Here is a 27570-nt window from a genome sequence, read left to right on the forward strand (position 1 = left end):
AAAAGGGATGCTAAAGGTCTTATCTGCTTCAATGATCTATGCTAAGCTAAGCTAAATGTGCCTGAAGACCTGGAGAAGAGCTGAATGGATTCCAAAATGCTAAAACTCAACTGTTTACCTCTAAGGGAGCCAATTTTTTTTTTTTAAAGCTGAGTTTTCCTTTAATCCCAAATTGTAATTTGTCTGTAAAGGCACAAAATCTGCTCCGTCATGAGGTGGTTTTTGAAAATGTGTAGACTGAAACTGCAAATGTGTCAGTCTCTGTCATTCAAAAAGATGCGAAGACTGCACGAGTAGGAGCAGAACATGGAAAAACAAGTATGCAAGACTTGGAAAAACAAGTATACCCGGCTTTTAGCTCTAACAGTGTCTCATTCATGCAACCATGCTTGCTTATAACTGCAGCGGATGTGAGCAGTTTGCCATCTCTAAATGCACATACTACAAAAATAAATAAATAAATAAATAAATAAAAAATTCAAAACAAATGGCAGACAATCTGACTGAAAGCACAACATACATTTTTAACAACATGCAAGACCTCTGCTTCATAGATCTAATGATAGGTTTTGTATCTTGTATCCCTAAAAGCTTGCGTTCAAAGCATTTTTTTAACAGCACAGTTCAAGCTTGTGTTTTCTTCTAGGGCTCATTTGTAAAACTTAGCAAAACCTAAATCTAAAACTAAATAGTTTAAATTAGTTTAGTCACATTAAAGTGTTTTTTTTTTCAAATCTTTCATGTAGCGTCTGCTAAAGATATTTGTGAAAGTTAAACGTCTGTAAAGTTTCAAGATCAAACTTAACAATTAATAAGTGTGTACTTTTCCTTAAAAAAAATGGTTGTAAAAAGGCTAATAAACTAAAAGTTTGCACAACAGTGCGTCCATGCTAGCATCCTCAGCAGGTAGCTATAAATACATGACTAGCTTATAAACAAATGTTATTGTAAAGAAGATGATTAAACCAAATTGATAAACAGATTTAATAAATATAACTTTTGTTAAACTTTTTTTTTAAGATGGATTGTTGGTTTCCCCGATTGGATAGATTTATATGGACAATAGAAAATTAAGACCTGTTTAAAATGATTTAAGATCTACACCATATTTTAGTAACTTTAGTTAATTTGTTTTAATGCCTACAATTTTGTTCTGGAAATGTAAGACAGATTAAGACTTTTAAATCCACCGTGGAGACTCTGTTAATGGAGCTATTGTCTCCAGAATGAAAGAAGCAAATCTGAACTGCCTGAGATCAGTTATTGGTTATTTTCAATATTGCTGCACAAAACGTTTGCTTGTAACAAGTTTCAGAATGCCAGCCTAAGGTCATCATTTGTGGCTTTTAAACAAATTTGACTTTAACCTTAAAAATATTGACACGTTTTCATATGTATTTACACTCTCGTTGTATTTTTAGAGCTCCAAGAAATCATGGCTACCTCAAGAAGCTATAAGAGGCTCCTGTATGCCTGGGAAGGCTGGCATAATTCCTCAGGTGTTCCTCTTAAATCTCTTTACGCTGAGTTTGTAAAGATCAGCAACAAGGCATCTCAAATGGACGGTGAGTAATTTACCTACATAACTCAACAGTAAAAGTTCCACCACAGTGACCCAAATAGTAACCCTAGTGAGAAACAAACACAAGTTGGGTTTCATTAGAAAGAAGACACTTTGAGTTTTACTATGGTCTATCTAGAAATGTAATGCTAAAAAAGAGTTATAGATGCAAAAGTAATGAGAAAGAAACATTGTACTGTGTTAAAAAAATGTTATATACAACAAACTTGTCTAGGTCTTGTCTAGGAAAAGACCAAAAAGCTTTCTGTGACTGTTTCTGTGTTGTCCTCTCCCTCATCATCAGTGGCACTTTCTCAAAAATGACCTTCCCAAACTAAAACAGAAGCAGTTGCTGAATATTTTGGTCTGCATTTGCCGTTTAAGCATCTTTGGAAAGAAGACACTTTGATTTGAGAGAGAAAGAACTGAAAACACTTCTTCTTGGTTCTCCTCAGGCTTTAAAGACACAGGCGAGTACTGGCGCTCTTGGTACGAGTCTCCTACCTTCAAGCAAGACCTTGAGAACCTGTTTAAACAGCTGGAACCTCTCTACCAAAACCTGCACGCTTTTGTCCGCCGAAAGCTCTACGACTACTATGGTCCGAAATACATCAACCTTAAAGGTCCCATCCCTGCTCATCTATTGGGTAAGTCTTTTAATATTGTGAAAATATTATGCATATTGTTCGTGTTATGACAAACAACGGCTTATCATAAACATCTTATCGATAATTATTTACACAGTTGTCATTAAGAAGGAGCAATGAAATGTTATCTGACTAACATTTAGCAGGTAAATGTGTTTGGAAAAATATTCAAAGGCTTTTATTTTCATAAACCGCGCGGAAGTGACTGGTCTGACTGGCTAAAATAGACGTCTCACGTCAGCACGCTCTAGACAGGCACGCACTCTTTCCGGCAATCTTCCTTCTGCGTTCACACAGTGCAGCATTCCAGCAAATTACTAGTAATGTTACAACTTCTCTTCCCGGAAAATAGCCAGAACAAATTTACCAGTAATTTTCCAGAAAGGTCTGTATGTGTGACAGGGGCTACTGTTTGCAACCACTTACCTTAAAAAAATTTAGTAAATCCAAAAAATTTATTTCAGTATACTAACAGTGTTGTGTTTGGCTTTCATTAGGCAACATGTGGTCACAAACATGGAACAACATCTACAATATGATGATCCCTTTCCCTAACAGACCCAATGTAGATGTGACCAATACCATGATCGCTAAAGTAAGCTAACAGTACCGTCTCTCAGTGAATGAATACCATGCTGAGCACTGTATAGAGTAATAAAGTGATTTGTGCCCATAGGGTTATAATGCAACGCACATGTTCCGGGTAGCAGAGGAGTTTTTCACCTCTTTGGGTTTGCTGGAAATGCCTCCTGAGTTTTGGGACAAGTCCATGCTGGAGAAACCCACTGATGGAAGAGAGGTGGTGTGTCATGCTTCTGCCTGGGACTTTTACAACCGCAAAGACTTCAGGTACATGAATCATATCAATGTAAAGTAGCTCAGATTGTAGAAATGATGCGCTTTAGATAATGGTAGGGGTTTCTGATGCTTGTGTATTCATGCAGAACGTTTAATCAAAGGTGATTTCTTCATGCACATTTTAGCAGTGAAGCCAGCTCTAATCAATAGTAAATCTCCAGCACATGCTTTCAGATGGAGCAGCATTTACTAGGCTGAGCTATATTTCAGTGACAAGAATACACTAGAAATTATTGACACTTTAAAGGGATAGTTCACCCCAAAATGATGAAAAATTTAAACACAGCGTTTAATACCATGTTACTATGTTTAATAAGGAGTTACTCCAAACTCAAACCATAACTTCAGTTGAATGTTATAAATAAATCATTGTGTGAGATGATTCCATAGTTTTGATTTTATTAGTTGTATAAAAAACTAACTTAAAAGTGATTTTTGGTTCTTTGTTAAGCGCATTCTGGGTTTTTGGCTTTTGGCTAATAATAGGCACGGATTGTACAATTATTTTCATATGAAAAAAGTTACACATCCACAGTAAGGCTGAACAATTAATCCAAGGGGATTTTTAATGCACATTTGGCAGTAAAGCTGGCTCTTTAATCAGCAGTAAATCTCCAGCACATGTTTTCAGATGGAGCAGCATGTACTGGACAGAGCTATATCTCAGTGACAAGCTACGCAAGAAATTATGGACAATTTAAAGAGATAGTTCACCCCAAAAAAATGTTAGTTTTTTTTTTTTTTTTTAAAGGCATTTAATAACACGTTTTTAATCCAAACTCAAATCATAACTTCAGGCGAATGTTAGAAAAGAATAATTATGAGATGATTCTTTTGGTGATAGTTTTGCTTTTATTTACTTGTACAAAAATGTATTTAAAATTCATTTTTGGTTCTCTGTTAAGTACATTCTAAATTTTTGGATTCTGTTTCAGGCCAGACTTCTTTTTAATAAATAAAAAAAAAAAAAAAATGTGACTCACATCTAGTGTAGGACTGATCAATTAATCAAAGGGGATTTTGCACATTTTGGCAGTAAAGCTAGCTCTGTAATCCATAAATCTCTTGCACATGCTTTCAGATGGAGCAAGGTTTACAAGCTACACAAGAAATTATGAATGATTTGAATGGACAGTTCACCCAAAAATAATGTTTCAAAAACGAAAATACGACATTTAATCAAATTATAACTTGAGTAAAATATTTGAAATAAATCCCTGTGAGATGATTCCATAGTTTTGCTTTTATTAGTTGTATAAAAAACTAATTTAAAAGTAATTTTTGTTCTCCGTTTAGTGCATTCTGGGTTTTTGACTTGTTTCAGCCCAGCAATTTATTAAATAAATAAATAATAATGTACAACAACCTAAAATGTACTTATTATAATAAATGTTGCAATGATAAATTTTAATTTTGTAGTAACTTTAAACTTTTACGTGGTTTTAATTGCTTGCTGTGTTTTAAAATAATAGGCACAGATTATAGAATTATTTTCATATAAAAAAGTGACTCTCATGCTTATAATCGCAACCAGTAACTACGCATTTTTTTTTCTTTGACAGAATCAAGCAGTGCACGACTGTGACCATGGAACAGCTGTTCACAGTGCATCATGAGATGGGGCATGTGGAATATTACCTCCAGTACAAAGATCAGCCAGTGAGCTTCAGAAGAGGAGCCAATCCTGGCTTCCATGAGGCCATCGGGGACGTTCTCTCTCTTTCTGTGTCCACTCCCAAACATCTCCACAGCATTGACCTCCTGGACCAACTAACCGATGACGCTGGTGAGTGAGAGACATGTCAAATTATACTGCCAGTGTAAACTTCTGATAAGCTGAAGAAGTTTATGAAATTCCACAGAGAGTGACATCAATTACCTGTTGAAGATGGCCTTGGAAAAGATCGCCTTCCTTCCTTTTGGGTACCTTATTGACCAGTGGCGATGGAGTGTGTTCAGTGGAGAGACACCGCCTGACCGCTACAATGCAGATTGGTGGTACCTCAGGTAAAAAAATAAACATATACAGTTGAAGTCAGAATTATTAGCCCTCCTGTAAATATTTTTTTTCTTTTTTAAGTATTTCCTAAATGATGCTTAACAGAGCAAGGACTTTTTCACAGTATTTCCTATAATATTTTTTTCTTCTGGAGAAAGTCTTATTTGTTTTATTTCAGCTAGGGAACTTTTTATTAACCATTTCTAAGTCAATAATATTAGCCCCCTCAAGCAAATCCTTTTTTTCCAATAGTCTACAAAACAAGCCATCACTATACAGCAATTGCCTAATTACCCTAACTAACCTAGATAAAACTTGAATACTAGTATCTTGAATAATGATGTACTCTCATTATGGCAAATTTAAAAGAAATGTGTTATTAAAACTATTATGTTTAGAAAGGTGTTGATAAAAATCTTCTTTCCGTTAAACATAAATTTGGAAAAATATATAGGGGGGCTAATAATTCAGTGGGGCTAATAATAATAATTAATAATAATTTTATGATTAGAAAATATATTGCAAAAATGATTTCAATAATAAAGCTGTCAAAACTATTTTTGCTCATTTCTATACATTATCCCCAACCTGACAGATGTAATTAATTACTTTGTTCTTTACTTCCATAAGGATGTCTAAAATTGATCAAAAGCAACAATAAAATGTTTACAATTCACAATTTTACACAATATAAGAATTTCAAATTACAGTCTTTATATTATTATGATTTTAACAGTATCAAACAAATGCCTTTTTTCAAAATAAAACTAAGAAAGAGTTTCTTGATGCATGAATTAAAAATATTAAAACAATTTCTGAAGAATCATATTACACTGAATTAATGCTCCTAAAAATTCAACTTTGAAACATGGCAGGGTTCAGCGCTAAGGATTTTTTCTTCTGGGCCGATCGGGCCAGTGGCTGAGATTTTTTTTTGCCCTGCCAAAGTTTTCACTGGCTCCACCAAAAAAAGAAAAAAGGTTAATGGCTATTTCTTAGCCACATATTTTAAATAATGTGGCAAAATAATCTCTGTGAATCTAGAATTTAAACATTTTAAAAATGTTAATATAAGTATAATGAGCAAAATTCAAGATTTTATGCAAACGAAAGAGCAGTTTGGAAAATGTGCTGGTAGTTAATTGCAATTCTAAATTATTTTTATAAAATGGCTAGCCAAACTGATGACAACTCTTCACTGTACTGGTTGTTACCAGGTTACGAAAAAAAAAAAAACATGCTCCTCGTTACTGGCCGATATGGGTCAGTCACAATCCAGTCTACTGTCCCGATCATCTTTCACGCTGGCCCTGGGCCATCGGGTAATCCTTATTGTTGCATGGGAATAAATCGCAAAAAAACAAAATTTAGTTCTACAAAAAAACGCAACATATTTTTTATGTCTCAAGCAATTACTCTTTCTTTTCATGTAGAAAAATATAAATTATCGGTAACACTTTACAATAAGGTTCATTAGTTAATGCATTTACTAACATGAACTAGTCATGAACAACACCTGTACAGCATTTATTAATCATAATTGAACATTTACTAATGCATTATTAACATTAGTTAACGCACTGAGTTAACATGAACTCACAATGAACAACTGTATTTTCATTAACCAATTTTAACTAACATGAACAAATACTGTAGTAAATGTATTGTTCATTGTTTGTTCATGTTAGTAAATGCATTAAGTAACATTAACTAATGAACCCTATTGTAAAGTGTGACCAAATTTTCATGTTAGAATCCTTTTGAGTGTAGGCTCATTTGAGAATAGTCTAGTGGCTAAGTATGCCGATATGTAGCACCATGGTGCTCATGACGACCCGAGTTTGCTTCCTGGCTCACGGTCCTTTGCCAATCCTGTTCCCAATGCTTTTCCTCAGCTCCCAATGCTTTTCTGTCTGTTCTCCCTTATCCTATACCGATAAAAGATGGAAAACCCATTTAATTGAAGTTAATTATTATTCCAAAATATTTATTATTCCAAAAATATAATTCTATGCTACAAATAATTTTAAATCAAAATCTGAAGCATTTTCAAAAATGTCAAAAGTATATATTTTTCTTTTATTATAGAACAAAATACCAAGGCATCTGTCCACCAACCAGACGTACAGAAGAGCATTTTGATGCTGGAGGGAAATATCACATCCCTGGAAATACACCGTACATAAGGTAAGCTTCTTATGTGCTTAAAAGCAACCAATAATCAAACAAAATGATCCAGACATAAAAGATTTTTCCAAATTTAAGGTGAGGGATTTGTTCATACATAATTTACCAAAAACATTTTACAAAATATTATTTCTAACTGTTTTTGCAGTTTTTTCAGAATTAGCCCAAGAAAAAAATGTGGACTATCATATAAAAAAAATCAAAGAACTTTCAACCTGATTTAATTCAATGATTAGATTTTAGTGTTTGAAATGTATGAAGACTAGCATATTTTATTAATGACTCATTTGCAGTTTTGATTAAATGTTTTTTTGTGCCTTTTTACCCTCTTTACCTGCAGTATCTTGCCTTTTTTTCAGATACTTTGTGAGCTTCATTCTGCAGTTCCAGTTCCATGAGAAATTATGCAAAGAGGCTGGACATACTGGACCTCTGCACAAATGTGACATCTACAAATCACGTGAAGCTGGAGCTGTTCTAGAGTATGTACTCAGTTTAAAGATCAGTGGTGGATGAAGGACACAAATCAGCCACTTGAGTAAAAGTAGATAGAATTAATACAATTCTAAACTCTATTATAAAAGTAATATATACAATTCTCTGACTCACTCTGACCGAATCATTTGAATCAGTGAGCTGTTTACTGGAGACTCACTCTGAATAAATCATTAGAATCAGTGAGTTGTTAACTGGAGACTCACTCTGAATGGATCATTTAAATAAGTGAGTTGTTTACCAGAGACTCATTCTGAATGGATCATTTGAATCAGTGAGTTGCTAACTGGAGACTCATTCTGAACAAATAATTTGAATCAGTGAGCTGTTTACCAGAAATTCACTCTGAATGGATCATTTGAATCAGTGGATTGTTAACTGGATAGTCATTCTGAAGGGATCATTTGAATCAATGAGCTGTTTACTAGAGACTCACTTCGAACAGATAATTTCAATCAGTGAGCTATTTACCAGAGACTCACTTTGAATGGATCATTTGAATCAGTGAGCTGTTTACCAGAGACTCACTCTGAATGGATCATTTGAATCAGTGAGTTGCTGACTGGAGAACAGATGTCAGTGCAATTTGTGAACCAATTGAACAGGCTAACTGATAAAATTCAGCTTTTTTTTTTAACATATTAAACGCCACAATCTATTCTCTCCACTGACTTTTTACTCAACTACATTTAGAAAATAAATAGAGTAAAAAGTGAAGTAAAAAGTGCAATATATTGTTTTAAATTGTAGTGAAGTAGAATTAAAAGTTTGCTGAAAAAGATATAGCCTGATGAAGTACAGATCCTTAAATTTTGTACTTAAGCACAGTAGTGAAACCCACTTAGTTACTGTCAGCAACTGGTAAAGATAGACTGAGACCACAGTTTCATCATAATGTCTGTACGCTGAGTGTTGTTTATATATTGTGTTTGAAAGGAAAGTCTTGAAGGCTGGCTCTTCAGAACCTTGGACTCAGGTGCTACAAGAGGCGCTGGGCACTGACAAAATGGACGCCACCCCCCTGATGAGCTATTTTCTGCCAGTTACCACCTGGCTGAGGGAACAGAATGAGAAAACCGGCGAGACGCTTGGCTGGCCTGATTTTAACTGGGTGCCACCAATACCAGAGGGCTACCCTGAAGACATTGGTAGGAACTTGAGTGAATGCTATTTTTATTAGGGTTCAACAAAACTGTGCAGAGCTGCAGCCCTCCAGGTATCGAGTTTAAGACCTATGCCATAGAAAAACATACAGTTGAAGTCAGAATTATTAGTCCCCCTGTTTTTTTTTTTCTCCCAAATTATGCTTAACGGAGAGAAGACTTTTTCAGCACATTTTTAAACATAATAGTTTTAAAAACTCATCTCTAATAATTGATTTATTTTATCTTTGCCACGATGACAGTAAATAATATTTGAGTAGAAATTTTTCAAGGCTCTTCTATACAGCTTAAAGTGACATTTAAAGGCTTAACTAGGTTAATTAGGTTAACTAGGCAGGTTAGGGTAATTAGGCAAATTAATGTATAACGATGGTTTGTTCTGTACACTATTAAAAAAAAAAAAAAAAACTTAAAGGGGCTAATAACTTTGTACTAAAATGGTGTTTAAAACTAAAAACAGCTTTTATTCTAGCCGAAATAAAGCAAATAAGACTTTCTCCCGAGGAAAAAATATCAGACATACCTGTAATTTGAAAATTTCCTTGCTAATAATTCTGACTTCAACTAAATAATCCAAACAGAACCATAATTGAACAGTCATTTACTGTAAAGAACCACTTTTTTTGTGGTGAACAACATAAAAAACCTTGTGTGGAATGGATCTTTGGCTTGAGAATGATTATTGTTAGGATTGATTTATTTTTTTTTTTTTTTTTTTGCAATTGTATAGTACTCCTGCCTTATAAAAGGCCCCCAAAGCCTCCTCAGAAACAGCTCAGAACTCGTTCTCATGTTTCCCGAATCCCTCAGGTAAAATAACAGACGAGATGCAGGCCAAGCAGTTTTTAGATGAATACAACAGCACAGCCGAGGAGGTCTGGAACGCTTACACCGAGTCCTCCTGGACCTACAACACTGACATCACCGAAGCCCACAAGGACAACATGGTGAGGCCTATACTGCAATCTACTGTACACCACTGCTATTTCTCAGAGTCTCATGCTGTAATCTTTGGCTTTAGCTGCAAAAAAACTTGGAGATGGCCAATCACACCAAGATCTATGGACTAGAGGCCCGTAAATACGACACCAGTGACTTCCAGGACGAGTCTGTGAAGAGGATCCTGAGCAAACTGAGTGATCTCGAGAGGGCTGCGCTTTCTGCAGAAGATCTCGTGGAGGTAGGATGGACAGATGTTTAATGCTTTACGTACATCAGCTGACAAATATGTTAAATATCAGCTGACAAATATGTTAGGAAAGAGCAATTGCGCAAATGGGTTTTTTAGATTTAGTTTGGATTTATTATATTTTACCTGAGGGATCCGGGAAACATGAGAATGATTTTTGCTCATTTTTATTAATTTATTGAGGCTTTATATTTAAACATATTGAGGATTAAAATAATCTGTGTTTCATTATTATGAGCTGATTATGAGCCTTATAATGAACTGATTTAAAACTCAGCACTCTAAATTTATCTTAATTGGCATTAGTTTGTCAAATGTTTTCCACATTCAAAGAACAAATGATTCTTTAAATGGCTGTTCACTGTAAAAAAAAAAAATCTGTTAATTAAAAGTTTTCATATTGTGCGATTTAGAGAAGTGAAGTTTATTCATAAACTAATTTCGAGAGGATCACGTGCTTATGATTGACACGGCTGGCCCCGAGTCAAGCTAATGTACGAACCACCAATCAGACAATTCCTAACCAAGTATAAATAACCAAACATCTTACCTTTAGTCATCTTCGTCTTGACGAATCCCCCCTTCCACCCCTTCGCCTCCTCTTTTGTCTACAGGGCAGCACGGCGGCCCAGTGGCTAGCACTGTGGCCTCACAGCAAAATGCCTCCGGTTCGGGCATCTACCCAAACGGTCAGCATTTTCGTGTGGAGTTCATGTTCTCCCCGTGCTTGCGTGGGTTTTCCCGAGGTCCTCCGGTTTCCTCCCACTCTCCCAAAAACACGATACTTAAGTAAATTGACTAAACCAAATTAGCACCAAATTCGATTCAATTCTGTCAGTAACGCATCACCTTAGCAACCCTCACGCAGCAGGGTGGGGGGTTCTCGAGATCTAGCCGAGCTCAAACTCCCCTCTCACCCTGCAACGGGAGGGAGCCCCAGGCTCGAGGCTCTCATGAGCTCGGGGCTCTCTCCCAGGACAGCATGCCAAACTAGCTTATTACCAATCATCAGCTAAGTGTGAACTCTTGAAAGTGTTTTTAGTTTAGTAATGGTTGTGAATTGCATTATGGGATGTTGATCTCTGCTCTGTGGAATTTCGATGTTTTAATTCAACTCAACAGTTTAACAAAGTGACTTTTATTGAAATTTTAGTAGTTTGAAATAATATAATGCATAAGAAACAATAATATATCAAGAAATAAGTCAGTAAAATAACAGGAAATGTACTGGCAGTTTATTACTGGTGTTTGGTGTTTAAGCGTAATATACAACACCAACCTAGACAATATATCACTTTAAACTATTAAAAATGTAAACAAAAGTCCAAATTTTCAAGTTAAAAGTTGTTCAAAGAAAGATCAAGGTCCTATAATGCAATACAAAAGCATAAAAAATTTAAAAACATGAATGACAAATTACGGAAAACAGCTAAGTTACGGATGTTTTTTTTGTGTTCAATGAATGATTCTTTGCAACCCAAAATGGTTCTTCTATGGTATCACTGCAACCCCCCCTTTTTGGAACCTTTAATTTAAAGGATGAATATCTTAAATCTGTAACAATTTTGCATTTTGCAGTGATGAAGAAGAAGCATTTGAGTATGTCAGAATGTATGTTCTAGTTTATGGAACCACTTGATAGTAATAAGGAACTTTTATTAGAAATATTGTTATTATGTCACACTTTTTTTTGATGGTCCGTTTGTTGAATTAAAGTTACATTGCATCCACATGCCAACTAATTCTCACTGGATTATAAGTAGATTGATAGGTTAGGGTTGTAAGTGTAAGTTGACATTTACTCGTCTGTTGAAGGAGCAGTATCAACAGATATTAAGCAGACAGTCTACTAATACTCAAATGGACCATCAAAATAAAGTGTTACCAATTATTAATGTTGAAAACAATTTCATGCCTTTGGAGAAACCCAGCTACACTATTTTTAAAGACTTTTTTGATTAATAAAAAGAAAAATCTATAATTGTATATTCTTTAACTCATTAAACAATATAATCAAAGTTGTTAACAAATGTATCGAACACTGATAAATATTTTACTCCACTATGAGCAATACTGCAGACGTTTTTTTTTTTTTTTTTAGATTTAGTTTGGATTTATTGGATTTTAGTGGTGATTAGCAGTTGCTCCCAGATGCCGTAGGTAGGACTCTTTATTTAAAAAAAATGAAAAATTACCTTATTGTCATGTTTTTTCATGTTCACAGTACAATAATTTACTAGCATCCATGGAGACCCTGTACAGTGTAGCGACGGTCTGCAAGGACAAATCAAACTGTCTGCCTCTGGATCCAGGTGAGTTAAATAAACAACTTTCTCAAATTTTCTTCTTTGATGATTCACAATTAATGATTGGCACTTGCAGTCTTAGCCTATATGTGCAATAATTTTTATGTTAAATAAATCCTTTTAAACCCACTGTTTGTAATGCCACAGTAATACTTAATTTCAAAATAAAGGCAAAATATTGTTTCATTGTCATTAAGAATAATACATTCCTATAGGCAAAACTACTGGAAAAATTGCGGCTTGAAAAATTTCAATGGTGACAAAGTAAAGATTAATCATCATATATGAGTTATTATATTTATTCCGGATATGAACTATTAATACAATTGAAAAATAAAAAAATAAAAATTAAATAATGTTCTTAATTGTCCCATATTAAGTTTATCATACAGTAGTAACTTAATTACATTTATTAAAATGTAAATTAATTGTTAGCATTTTAAATAATATTATTGTTTATTGCACTTTTTGTTGCTGTGGTTGTTTAGAATTAGTGGAGGGCAAAGATTACTCACAACTAATCGCATCCAAAATAAAAGTTTGTTTTGACATGTTTATTATATATATTTATTATGTATATGAGATACACACACATACAGTTGAAGTCAGAATTATTATCCTAATTAACCTAATTAGGTTAACTAGACAGGTTAGGGTAATTAGACAAGTTTTTGTATAACGACGGTTTGTTCTGTAGACTATAGAAAAAAAAAATTAGCTTAAAGGGGCTAATAATTTTGACCTTTAAATGATGTTTAAAAAATTAAAAACGGCTTTAATTCTAGCCGAAACAAAACAAAAAGGACTTTCTCTAGAAGAAAAAATATTATCCAACATACTATGAAAATTTCCTTGCTTTGTAAAACATCATTTGAGAAATATTTAAAAAATAAAAAAAAAATTAAAGGGGGGCTAATAATTTTGACTTGAATTGTACATAGATACACAACTATACAAAACAAATTTGTTATAGATATTTAAATTATAATTTGTATTACATATGCTTTTTTATTTAAATATAAATACACATTTTCTTTAATATATGCATTGATGTGTGTATACGTATATATGGTACATAATATACACACACATTTTGTCAAAAAAATTATTTTTATTCACTATTTACAATACACTGTAAAATCATGGAAATAATAAAGGTTTTATATGCTGTTATGTACGTGCTGTGCAAAACCCCACTTGTAGACCATAAACCCATCTGTAAACTGTTCAACAGTGAATAATAAAAGTGCTTACACTGACTGTTTTTCATACAGCAGCCTGTCTTACTGACATACAACCGCTTTCTGCTCTGCATTCAATGTGTTCGTATTTTATTTTCCAGATCTGAATAAGATCATGGCTGAGTCGCGGGATTATGACGAGCTGCTGTTTGCCTGGCAGGGTTGGCGAAACGCCTCTGGCAGAGAAATCCGAGACAGCTACAAGAGATATGTGGAGCTCGCCAACTCCGCTGCTAAAAGCAATGGTCAGTGGCTGATAATAAAGCAATTTCTGGATGTTGATTTAACATGTTTACTTCATTAGTTATGGGGAAAAAAATGTGCTACAATTTCATATGAGCAGCATGTCAACATATTGCACTTCGGGTGCCTTCTAGTTTCAGTCTCTCCTAATATAATACAGCAATTTTAGTCTCTTTTTTTCTTGCAATTATGATGTTATATCACGCAATTGCAACTTTATTTCTCTGAATTCTGACTTTATTTCTTAGAATTGTGAGTTTATATCACACAATTGTGACTTTATTTCTCAGACATCTGACTTTAAAACTTGCAATTCCAACTTTTTTCTCAGAATTCCAACTTTATATCACGCAATTGCCACTTTTTTGTGACTTTATATCACCCAATGGTGACTATTTCTCAAAATTGTGAGATACAGTCAAAATTCTGACTTTGATACGCAATTGTGACTTTTTCACAGAAACTTTGAACTTCATTTCTCAGAATTGTGTTCATATCACTCAACTGCAACTTTATTTCTCAAACTTCTGGCTTTATAACTTGCATTTTTAACTTTTTCATCTCAGATTTCTGACTTTGTGTATTCTGACCAAGAACTGTGAGTTTATATCTTCCAATTCTAACTTAATAACTCACATTTTCGAGTTTGCACAGCACAATTCTGAAATAAAAAGTTGCAATAATCTTTTTTTTTTCTCAGTGGCAGGAATGAGTTTCTATAGTCCTATCCTGATAAAAAAAAATGTCTAAAATACAAACAAGAAAATAAAACCCAACTATCTCACCCCCATCTTTATAAGCCATATTACATTTCATAGACTGTCAAACATAATGCAGAAAAACACCTCACTGTGTGATGGAGTCATACTGAACGCAGTTTAATGAGCCTAAAACAAGAGTCAATAAGAAGTTAATCTGTTTGTGCTAAGTTTTGCTAAAGAAATAATATCCACAAAACCAAAGTGTGTCTCTGGTCAATATACAGCATTTCAATTGCCGTTTTTCCCTATTTGTTTACATTTTAAATCACAATCATAAACAAATGACAACTAACTCACGAGACATTTACCACCACCTCCAAGCAGTTTCAATTTCCTTTTTTTTTTTGTACATGTCTAAATAACGTACTGCATTTAACATAATAATTAGTGTTATTTTGGAGAAAGTTTAATTAAATTTTACCTTAGATTATTAAATTGCAATATAGTGTAATTAATTAATTGACAGCCATAATAAAGAACTTGTGTAACACAGACAGCTATTTACATTTGAATTTGACAGGTGAATTTGAAGTTTTTCACCTACATTTTTAAAAGTGTGCCAACTTTCTTTTTTTTTAAGGGGACTAAAGCAGTCAAAAAAAGTATAGCTAATGAATGAATCTTTAATGCTGACTGTTTGTGGATTATCAGGTCACACTGATAACGGAGCATTCTGGCGCTCTCTGTATGAGACTCCCACCTTTGAACAGGATCTGGAGGCCTTGTGGAAAGATCTAGAACCGCTCTACCTCAGCGTTCATGCTTATGTGCGCAGGGCACTGTACAAGAAATATGGACCAGAACGCATCAACCTGAAAGGGCCGATTCCTGCACATCTGCTTGGTGAGAGATGCAATATTCATAAAAACATGATCGGTACTGAATTATACAATGCTTTGATTAGAAAATGTCCTAAAACATGTTTAAAAATATCATCTAATCTAACAAGCAGTAATGTTTACCAATCAGAATGGACAGACTTCAGAATTTAGAAAAGGTTCCTATCTACTTTATGAGAGCTGGTGATATTTTGTGGAAAATCTAAAGCAATCCCTCAAGAAAATATAACTGTTTTTTTTAAAGTGACGTCTTTTGATAAGACTAAAAGAAGTTTGTTCATTTTGGGGGCGAAAGAAAATTTTGTGCAAGCTTTCAATTAATTACATTTACATTTGGTCATTTCGCAGATGCTTTAGTCCAAAGCAAACTTACAATTGAGAAGGCATTCAGTGATTCAACAGAAAGAGGCAGTACACACAAGAAGTGCTAAACAAAGGAGCTTGTTTGTGCTTGGAGATCCACACTTAGCTGATGATTGATAATAAAGCGTGTTTGGCATGCTGTTCCAGGAGAGAGCTCTAAGCTCAGAAGATCCTCGAGCCCGAGGCTCCCTCCTGTTTGAAGGGCAAGAGGGGTGATATTGCTAAATAAAAATATTGCTGTGAGGCAATAGTGCTAACCAATAAGCTGCCATGCCATCTGATCTAGGAAAAGTATCTAGCATTTGGGGGTGTTAATGTGAAGCCCTGCCTATAACTAATAATATTAATTGCATCTTTTTTTACAATTGGTGGTTCATTCCACTGTGGAGACCCTTGATAAGGAAGGGAATAAGCCAACGGAAAGTGAATCAGTGAATAAGTGTTTGTTTTTTTACGTCATTTAGAAGATTAGATCATTCTGAATGCTAAAAGCAATTGCTACACAACTGGAACAAACACATAAGCAAATAAGAATACAATACAATATATACTTTGAATCTTTCAGCTGTAATCTTTTAATAATTCCTTACCCGCAAACCTTTTTTCACAGAATCAACTAGACTTTGAAAAGTGGAGAAAATCATAAAAAGCAAAACAAAATTTTCAAAATGGTGTCTATTAAAAAGTACAATTCACACTCCCTTCATTTTTCATGAGGGTTTGCATTGATATTCTGTAGCTGTTTGCGGCAACTCCAAAGCAATCGACAGGATATAATTTGCTTTCAAAATCATCATCAAGCGTGACTGTGTGTGTGTGCGTGCATGTGTGTGTGTGTGTATACTTTAGTGACTGCATTTGGATATGCGCGTGTGGGAAATTGTGTGCACTTGTGTGTATGTGTGTGCGCAATGATTCCACATGACTGGAGATTAAATGGCTTGGAATTCCTCTCGCTGTGGTTTCCTCAAATGCCAGTGGTCAGAGATACACCATACTCCCTGACATCCTGCATTTTAGTTGGCTGATCTTTTTGCATGGTTTTGGTTTATCTCAGGAAACATGTGGGCTCAAACATGGTCTGGTATCATGGATCTCGTCAATCCGTACCCTGATGCCACACAAGTGGATGCCACGCCAGCCATGATCGCACAAGTAAGATCAAAACTGTAAACACTCGAATCTATTACTAGATCTCACAGTCTGAGCTCGTGGAAAAGTGCCATTTCAGATATTCCTTGAAGGCAATGGCTGTTTACATCAAGTGTTAAGGAAAGTAGATGCTGTAAACACTCAGTATAAACAGAAGTAGATATTGTTTACGTTCAGTTTAAATAGCAAGAAATAGCATCTTGTTTATATTATGTGTGCAGATAAGTATGATCTGACTCCTGGTACGTCTACAAAATGTCAATGTATTGTTGAAACTCAAAAACTGAAAATAAACATTTATAAACGCAAATAAACCAGCAAAAAATATGTTAAAGGAATAGTTAACCCTAAAAATGTACATTTCCTTACCATTAACTAATTCTAGTGCTTCTTGTTATAATATTCTGAAGAATGTTTGGGAAAAACGATTTCTAATAGCGACTGACATCCATAGTAAGAACATAAAATACTATGGAAGTCAATGGCTGTTTTTTTCAGCATTCTCCAGTATCTCTTTCTTTTGTGTTCAACAGAGGAAAGAAACTCAAACTGGTTAGGAAGCATTGGAGGATGTGGAAATGATGACAGAAGTTTCATTTGAGGGTGGACTATCATTTTAAGAATTAATTGGTAAAGACTAAACAGTGTGGATCACGCTTGATGATGGACACTAATGGCATTATTGATTAAACCTTGGTTTCTATGTATTATTATAACGTTGGATTAATATAACTGCAGGTTAACTACATTTATATTAAATAACTTTAACCAATAAATCTATTAGTAATTAGTTAATTAGATAAAGTTATTAGTAACTAATTCTAAGCCTGTTATGATATCGGTTGTTTGATGTCGGTTGCAAAATAGGGCTGGGCGGTATTGCAAAAAAATTTATCACGATATCATGTTTCATATTATTCAATTATCAATAATTATTAAATAACTTTTAACAATACATTTAGAAATATTTTTTAAATATATATTTTATATTTATATATATATTTATTTATTTTTAATTTTTTTTAAGGATTTTTTATTTAACCACTTTATTTTATTTTACCAACATTTACTAAGGCAAATAGTTTTGATAGTTAAAAACAAAAATATTTAAACTAAATATCTGATCTCCTTATAATAAAATAAACATTTTGTTAAAATATTGTTTATAAAATAAACATAAGAGAATATTAAACTTGATAAATAAAATGTTACAAAGTGTGAGCAAAGGTAAAGGTAGATCAACATCTGTAAGGTGTGAATAATAATGATACAGTAAACCTCGAACTTTGTAAACAAAACAAATTATGATAATCAGAACTGTGCTTTCAAGTAAAGGAACCAGCCATCATTATTCAAATACACACTGCAACATTACTGACATGTAGTCAGTTGGATGACTGCATTAACCCTATGCTAAAAAAAACCTTTCAGATGGGGAGCTAGTGACTGGGATGCACAAGAAGAGAAACCAAAAAGCCACTCTGATGACTTTTTTATTCACAATCTCTTTACTGCTGCTATATGGAACTCATTTTCGCGTGTGTTGACCTAAAGTGACAAGTGCAAGCACGTACTTTGTATTTGTCTGAGGTAATTGGACTGCCAATTATGTATATGCAAATGTGTATATTCCATATAAAGTGTGAAGCAGATTGCTTCATTATAGCGCTTGGGGCATTCGGAAAAGTTCAAATGCTTTTCAACTAGGTGTATCTGCGTCTCCATTGAAAATGATAAACTGACACCTTAACCTTATCGGCATTGCTTCTAAGCAGCCACATTTGATAAAGCTATAGCGCTTTATACTGAACCTACATACCAAACTTTTTTTATTATCAATATTGACAATGGTGTTCTGTCAATAAATATCAGTATCGATTTTATCACCCAGCCATACACCAAAATATATTGGATATATGAAATCGGAATATATAAAATACTAAATATATGGAATCAGAATGTGAAAACGTATATCCTAAATAAATAATAATAAATGTTAACAAAAAAAGGGCAAGGTAAAAAAGTAACAGAGGTTGCGATATCTGCTACCTGATCTACTTTCAGTTGTCAGACGCCCACATAAAAATATACTATAGTAATTTATAGTAAACACTATAGTGTTCTTTCACCATACTGACACTGACACCTCTAATAGAAATAGAAAGGTTGAGCAATCAACTAAAGGTTACTAATGGTTTTATGTATGGGCGATATATATTACATCACCAAAACTGATTAAGGTCATGTCCATACTTTGTGCAATAAAGTCGATATGTTGATTATTGTGACAGGCCTAACTAAAGCATTTATAGTAACTAAAAACTTTAGCTTTTCTGATTTTGATTGTAACGCAAATATGTGCAACTTCTGTAAAGCTGCTTTGAAACAATAACTATTGTTAAAAGCGCTATACAAAAAAACTTCAATTGAACTGAATATTCTTTAGGGCTGGACCCCCAAGCGTATGTTTGAGGAATCTGACAGGTTTTTCACATCTCTGGGTCTCCTGCCCATGCCTCCTGAGTTCTGGAACAAGTCCATGCTGGAAAAGCCAACAGATGGCCGTGAAGTGGTGTGCCATGCCTCTGCCTGGGACTTCTACAACCGCAAAGACTTTAGGTATCGCAATCGTATCACTTTAAACTCCCTGTTATACAACAACACACTGGTGTGATTACATTTCAAACAAAAATCAGGGCATAATAAAATCCAACTGAGAAAAAAGTTAACTTTTCAGAAAATGTTTCCGATTCAGTTGCCTGTGGGCGAAATGACTAGGCCAGATAACAGTCAAACTACTAACAACTAACACTACTACTAGTACTTGTACTAACTCTACTAACGAGTGTGTTCATGACTATAGAGACAAAGCAGAATAATATAATACGAAAATATCAGTTTGCAACATCAAGCAGCACAACTGAGCTGTTTTTAATGTCTAAAAATGAATGGAAGTGAACGAGACCGAAAGCAAAAAAGATTCAAATGGCTGCACCCGCTCGTACGCAAAGAATAAGGTCAATAATGTTATCTGATATTCCAGTTAAATCAGTATATTTTAAATACACTAAATCATCGCTTCATCAATACAAATATTTAAATAAATGATATATAAGCTGTAGAAGATGTGGCATTAAAGTATAGGTTAACAAAATAAATGTTTGTTTGTACATTGAGCAGTGTTATAAAAATAATAAAGATGACTTACCAAGTCCTACTTAAGTGATTTTAAAAGATTAAGGACAGTTGATCCAAAAGTGAAAACTCTTTCCTTTTATTTTTCAGTTGAACCAAAAGAAGATATTTTGAAGAATGTAGCCATTGACACAAGGTATTTTACTATGTACTGATGTCAATGGTTACAGAATTTTGGCTTCTTTCAAAATGTTTTTTTCTTTGTGTTCAACAAAAAAATCAAAACTTGAACCACTATCCCTTCAATGAACTATCCCTTTAATCAATTTAATATAAATATAAACTACAATTATTTATCTTTAATGGTATAATTTCATAGTTTTTAAAAGTATGCATGTACACTTTTTAAAATCTGTCAGTTTAATATGCTTCTCACAGACCATTCGCCAGTTTTTAGAAAGCCAATATTTCATTGGGTTTCTTAATGAGCCAAAACAAACCAGTTTCACCTTTTTGTTGTTTATTTGATAAAGTGAGAACTGAAAAATCAAATGTCTAGGCTTTTCCTTCCCGTGTGTTATCTCGTGTCCGTCCTCTTACCTTCTCTAGGATCAAGCAGTGCACGGTGGTGACCATGGATGACCTCATTACTGTGCACCACGAGATGGGCCACGTTCAGTACTTCCTGCAGTATAAGGATCAGCCCATCTCTTTCCGTGACGGCGCCAACCCTGGTTTCCACGAGGCCATCGGTGACGTACTAGCTCTGTCAGTAGCCACACCTAAACATCTTCAGAGCATCGGCCTGCTGGACAAGGTGGAGGACAATGCAGGTCTGTCAGAATTAAAGCTTGGAGCAAAACACACCAGTTCAAACTGTTAACAATTCCATGCAAATGTTAACCTTGCCATTTTTCTAATCCCATAACTCTGTGGTTAGTTGTTCTGGAAAACATTTGCTTCAATATAATTTTAACATACTGTATACTTTCTGCATTTATGTTTTAAGTTTTTTACTATGAATGTCACATCCATAACGCTGGAATTGCTCAAGTGCCCTTTTACTGATCTATAGAGAGCACCATCAACTTTCTGATGAGCATTGCATTGGATAAGATTGCCTTCTTGCCATTTGGATACCTGATGGACCAGTGGAGGTGGAAAGTGTTTGATGGAAGGATCTCAAGCTCAGAATACAACAAAGAGTGGTGGAACCTGAGGTGACCCTTCTACATTCAAAAAAATTATGTTTGATGTTTTTTCAAACTACGTATTTAAAAATGAGCTGAAACAACACAATTCTTGAGTTTTATTTGGGGACAAATTCATTGTTTTACGTTCTATCCACTTAAATATGTAAAAACTAATAAGTTAAATTAATTCCTTCATGTTACCTCAACACAAATGGATTGTGTGGAACACAGCATTTTTTATAGTGTACGGTTAAAACTATATTTGCTGGTTGCTCAAACTACTTATTATAAATATGCTAAAACAGCACAATTCTTGAGTTTTTTTTTTTTTGGAGTATTTTTTCTTAATTGCTTTGTTCAATCCACTTAAATTTGTAAAAATTAATAAGTTAATTCCTTTATGTTGTCCCTACACATATCGATTGTTTGGAACCCAGCATTTTTAGTGTCAATTGTAAGTTTTTTTCCCCAATTCCTTTTTATTATATTTTAACATGTACATACATATTTTCATGTGTCAGATTTAACATAAACCAACCAACAAACAAATGAACAAACAAAACAAAACATTTTACATCAGAATACAATATCACCTTTGTTACTAATCTTCTAGTAAAACATTTCAAAATCCACCACTTTTTAAAAACAGCATAAAAGGGCCCCAAACTCTATCAAAAATTATGTATTTATTTCTTATCATATAAGTTATTTTTTCCATTGTCATATCTGTTACCCCATTTTTCCGCCAACAGCCTATATTTGGTGCACATATACGTTTCCAATTTAAAAAAAATAAGTAGTTTCGCTTGTAGAATACATATATTCATAAATATACGCTCCGTCTTTTTTAACTTGATCTCCTTGGGATATAAATGAAATTAAAAAAATAAATAAAGGAAACATTAGTATATTTACCTCAAGAATCTTTTCTATAATTTCTTTCACACCTTTCCAAAAGTTCTGTATTCCTTTACATTCCCATATACAGTGATACATCGTTCCTTTATGGTCCCTGCATCTCAAGCAAGTATCTGGAATATTTTCATTATATTTATGCAATAAAACTGGAGTAAAACTGAATGAGCTTCCTCGCATGTCTTCATCCAGTCCTCTGTAGAAATATCCTCCTGAAGATCTAATCTCCAAGCTTCCAATTTACAATTTGAAGATTCCTTTGATCCTGAGACCAGCATCTTGTATAATGCAGAAAGTAAACCTTCACTAAAACAATCGTTTGTTATTACTTTTTCCAAAATAGACAATGATGGCATATCTAGAGAATTATTTTGTGAATCTCTTATTTGTAAATACTTAAATAAATGTTTTGCAGGAATATTGTATTTACTATAATTTCCTCAAATGACATTAGAATATTGTTAACATATAAGTCTGCTATCTTTCTAATGAACTTCTCTGCCCATATCTTGAAATTGAGGTAAAGTGGGTTTTATATTCGCACATTCGTTCAGTGGCAACGTGTGACTCGGTCACTATATTGTTTATTACTCTACTTTGAATAAGGTCTGACATCTTATGTAAGTATGACTTCAAATCAACATTAGCACTATTTATTTGACTTTGAACAATGTTGTACTTTGATAGTCATTGGCTGCTATTATATTTTTTCTATATAGAATTTATAAGGAATACTTTTCTGAAACAAAATCATTAGGAGAGAAAGTCTGAATGTGCAAATATATAAACAACTTCACCTCAATTTAGTGTAATAATATATGCATTTATTCTTCATGTACAAGCGTGGCTCAGCCATTACAGTTGATGTTAAGTATACAGTAAGTGTTTATTTTGGTGAACTCCCTTTACCTCAAAATAGCAAATTATGTTTTATGAACTGGGACAACAACAACAACAACACCAAAAAACTATTTAAAAACGATATAGTGACATGTGCAAAATAAGAAGTGCAAGCAAATTAGTTAAAACAACATGCATTTCTAAAGTTGATGTCTTAGTAACAATGCAAACATGCTGAGGTGTTTATAGTGTCCAAATTAAAGGTAATCTTGAAAGTAGTGGAACTTTTTAGCATATTTTTAAACACGTTTAATATTTCACTTGACATGTGCAGCGATCATTCCACATGAAAGTAAACCACTAAGGGTTTGTTTGCTACGTTACATCTAAGGAACTTCACCAGAACCACCAAAATACATGTTTCTGCTAGTTTACTCACCCTCTGCCGGTTGAGATGACAGCTGGACTCACTGTCTAGCGCTGTCAATGAGGCGTCAAAGACGAAAAAAGCAGCCTAAAATGGAAGACTGGCCTCATATTAGCCGAAACGCTCCGTCTCCGTAAGAAACTGGACACATGTTTACAATTTCAACATATTTAAATTACCGGTAAGCCATCGCCTCAGTCAAACACGTTCTGTAGCGCATGCGCGGGAAAAAAGATCGCGCAGTGGACTGGTCTCTTCAGAGTTATAAGATTGACATCCCATTTACGAGTTTAAAGCTAATAATGGCACAAAAAGTCAAAATTTAAAGATTTTGTTTGAGTTTGTCTGTTTTGTTATTTATTTTTTTACCCTCATTTTCTTCAAAAATGTAGTTTTACTCAATGTACAAAAGAAGATTCACTCATGATCTTGAGAACAAATGTACAATTTTTCATCTCAGTACCATTTAAGCATAAATTCATGACCTACTACACATTCTTTCAACAGGCTTTTATTATAATTTTTTTTTGAAAATATTGTTCTGTAGACTTGTATTATCTATACCACTAAAAAAATATAAAGTCTAAATATAAAATCTGGTGTTATTTTAACAAAATACTTTGTATTGTCAGAATATAAATAAATTGAAAAAATTAGAACCACTGCTGCTCATTAATAATCATTTTGCTGATGCTTGATCATACCTGATGTCATAATAAAAATGTCCAAACCTGTAAATATAAACTTCCCAGAAAGACTTAGTGCTGTGTTCCAGATAAGATAAATATCCTCTGAGGCCCAATCCTAAATATCACAATCCACGAGTTCATCTTTTCTACCATTTTTGAATGAACTATTACTTTAACATGTAAATGGTGCAATCTGAAATATCTCCTGAATGTTTTAATTGTTAGAATGAAGTATCAGGGATTGTGTCCACCCGTCCCGCGCACTGAGAAAGACTTCGACCCTGGCGCAAAGTTCCACATCCCAGCAAATGTGCCCTACATCAGGTATAGACGACAAGAAATTAAATGACTAAAACTACTCGTCTCTTTCATATCACACAGCAATCCTACAAGCCTTTAGATTGACTGTTTACTTTGGTTTGGCTCCAATAGGTACTTTGTGAGTTTTGTAATCCAGTTCCAGTTCCACAAAGGCCTGTGTGATGCTGCGGGTCACAAAGGGCCGCTCCACAACTGTGACATCTACCAGTCCAAAGAAGCAGGAAAACTCCTGAGGTCAGTAAATCACTCTCAAATTGAGATGCTCCGGTTTTAACAAGCACTCAGAGCAATGATGGTGAGATTCTTATACAACCCCACAACTAAAACCTGCTGAAAAATCCAGCTTAAACCAGCCTAGGCTGGTTGGCTGGTTTTAGCTGGTCGACCAGGCTGGTTTTAGAGGGGTTTTGGCCACTTCCAGGTTTCCAGCCATTTTCAGCCTGGTCTTAGCTGGTCAGGCTGGGAGATGACCAGCTAAAACCAGCTTGACCAGCCTAGCCAAGCTGGGAGTCCAGCCAAAATCAGCTATATCCAGCTTAAACCAGACTGGTCAAGCTGGTTTTAGCTGGATTTGGCTGGTAATTTTCCAGCCTGATCAGCTAAGACCAGGCTGGAAATGGCTGAAAACCAGCCTGGAAGTGGCCAAAACCCTTCTAAAACCAGCCTGGTAGACCAGCTAAAACCAGCCAACCAGCCTAGGCTGGTTTAAGCTGGATTTTTCAGCAGGGAAATGTGTAAAATACAGTGATTTAAAAACTCAAAAATCCAGAATATGTGATTTGTTAATTCTCTTTAATTTCCCAGGTAGCAACAAATTCTGGCCCAGATTTGGCATAAATCTGGCACAGCATTCATTCGGCACTGGCATACAGCATGTGCGCCAAACATAGCACAGGTTTGAGAGGGGTGGCACTGTCTTTAAGGCACAAATGTAGTATGTGGCCCAAATGTTAAAATTGGTATGTGGGCCTCGTAAGTTTGGCCTATCTTGACCCAAATTTAAAATACATTTAAATTATTTTTTGAGCAAAGAAATATTTTGTTGCACAAAGTCATTTCCATCTTCCTGTTTGCATCTTCTAATCCAGGAAACAATCAAGATTTATTAATCTATTGTTTCCTGTTGCAAAATTACCAAATTTAACCTACATTACATATAATTTATTAACCAAATTAATATTTTACAAATAATATTATTATTAACCATTACGAACCATTTCCATTATTATCGTGCCTAAAGCGCGATGCTTCATGGGTTAATCACTATCATTGCAGTCGTGACACAACAAATAATGACAATGGCCAATCATGTTCCATAGCTGGCCCAGTTCAGTAATTTACGGTAATTTACTGCGACATGTGGGCCAAGCAAATCTGATTGTGTGGGCTGGATCTGGGCCAAATAAATTTTGTTATGTGGTTTGCATTTAATTGGCAAAAGCACAAAAAGAAAAGATTCCGGTGTGTTCACTGACAGACTTAAATGTAAAGAAGCAGTCCAAAGTAATCTCTGGTAATACACTAGGGTCTCAATAGGGTTGTAAAAGTACTTGTATAGTCTGTCTTAGTTTACGTATATACCCGCATACCTCTGACCCACACAATCAGCTTGTGCTTGGCCCACATGCTGCAGTGAATTACAGCACATGACTGGACCAATTCTGGCTTCCGGACAAGGGCCGAACATGGACCATATCTGGGCCAAGTCTCAGCCAAGTTAATAACGCATAACTGAGCCTGAACTGGGACAGATATGTTGATGTGTCACGACTGCAATGAAATTGATAAGCACGCCCGTTGTGCTTTAGGCGTGCTTATGGGCTTGCTTTTTCTCAAAGTGACCTGATAAAATATTTTATATGTATTTTAAATGGGGGTCAAGTTAGGCCATACTTTCATGGCCCACACATCAATTATTATTATCTGGCCCAAATACTACATTTCACATCTGGCCCAAGTATTGCGTGCCGTCCTAAAGACGGTGCCACCTCTGCCAAACTAGGGCCATGTTTGGCCCACATGCTGTATGCCAGTCCTGGATAAATGTCTGCTGTGCCAGAATTATGCCATTTTGGCTCATTGCAAAACGGAAATCTTTTCTTTTGCACTTCTATCAATAAGTTCAAGATTAAAGAGAAGTAGATTGTAGCTCCTTTTCAATTGAGCCTGAGAGTAAATACTGTGTTCTTGTTTGTCAGTGATGTGATGAAGATGGGCTTCAGTAAACCCTGGCCTGAAGCCATGAAGATCATCACAGGTCAGCCCAAAATGTCCGTCCAGCCTCTGATGGAGTATTTCAAACCGCTCATCGAGTGGCTGGAGAAGGAGAACGAGAAGAATGGCGACGTGCTGGGATGGCCAGAGTACGACTGGACACCTTACAAACGTAAGAGCGGAGCTCAAGAGTAAATCCCCGAATGCTGCTTTTATCACTGCGCTTCCTGTGTTTTAGTGAGAAATAAATGAGCTTCAGCTTGAAAACTGGGATGGATTTCAGATAAACGAGTTTTAGGAGAATAAAGTTTGGTGTTTCACAACAACAGCTTTCCAAAATACAGGATTTGGAAGATCTGTTTGCTTTAGTTAATTTAAATATACATTTTATTGGAGTACTAGAATTCCCCAATTTTTGACAAATTTTTTATACTGCATAAAAAAAATAAACATTTATAAAATGCATCTTTCATAAGTGGCGAAGTTGGTAGCACGTTCACCTCAAACAAGAAGGTTGCTGGTTCAAGCCTCAGCTGGGTCAGTAGGCATTTCTCTGTAGAGTTTGCGTGTTCTCCCCGTGTTGGCGTGGGTTTCCTGTGTGATTCCCCCACAGTGCAAAGACATGCGGTATAGGTGAATTGGGTAAGCTAAATTGTCCGTAGTGTATGTGTGTGAATGAGTGTGTAGGGATGTTTCCCAGTGATGGTTTGCAGCTGGAAAGGCATCTGCTGCAAAAAACATATGCTGGATAAATTGGTGGTTCATTCCACTGTGGCGACCCCTGATTAATAAAAACACTAAGTAGAAAATAAGATGAATGAATGAATCTTTC

General features: G+C 34.8%; 1 protein-coding gene across 2 annotated transcripts in view; it reads left to right on the top strand.

The window, feature by feature from the left end:
- Positions 1-27570, top strand: part of ace (angiotensin I converting enzyme (peptidyl-dipeptidase A) 1) — a 75123-nt gene that overhangs the window by 18976 nt on the left and 28577 nt on the right. The window contains exons 4-24 of one of the 2 annotated variants that reach the window (XM_689244.11): positions 1422-1565; positions 2017-2208; positions 2706-2803; positions 2885-3057; positions 4629-4852; positions 4929-5073; positions 7154-7252; positions 7612-7734; positions 8684-8895; positions 9721-9857; positions 9932-10090; positions 12324-12411; positions 13748-13891; positions 15302-15493; positions 16910-17007; positions 19451-19623; positions 20749-20972; positions 21215-21359; positions 24429-24527; positions 24636-24758; positions 26723-26910. In XM_689244.11, coding sequence (XP_694336.5) covers positions 1422-1565; positions 2017-2208; positions 2706-2803; positions 2885-3057; positions 4629-4852; positions 4929-5073; positions 7154-7252; positions 7612-7734; positions 8684-8895; positions 9721-9857; positions 9932-10090; positions 12324-12411; positions 13748-13891; positions 15302-15493; positions 16910-17007; positions 19451-19623; positions 20749-20972; positions 21215-21359; positions 24429-24527; positions 24636-24758; positions 26723-26910 — 3180 coding nt within the window. Of the gene's footprint in view, positions 1-1421; positions 1566-2016; positions 2209-2705; positions 2804-2884; positions 3058-4628; positions 4853-4928; positions 5074-7153; positions 7253-7611; positions 7735-8683; positions 9436-9720; positions 9858-9931; positions 10091-12323; positions 12412-13747; positions 13892-15301; positions 15494-16909; positions 17008-19450; positions 19624-20748; positions 20973-21214; positions 21360-24428; positions 24528-24635; positions 24759-26722; positions 26911-27570 lie in introns of both variants that reach the window. The other variant, XR_012387805.1, reaches the window with a different exon arrangement.

This window comes from Danio rerio, chromosome 12, assembly GCF_049306965.1.
Source record: "Danio rerio strain Tuebingen ecotype United States chromosome 12, GRCz12tu, whole genome shotgun sequence".
NCBI lineage: Eukaryota > Metazoa > Chordata > Actinopteri > Cypriniformes > Danionidae > Danio > Danio rerio.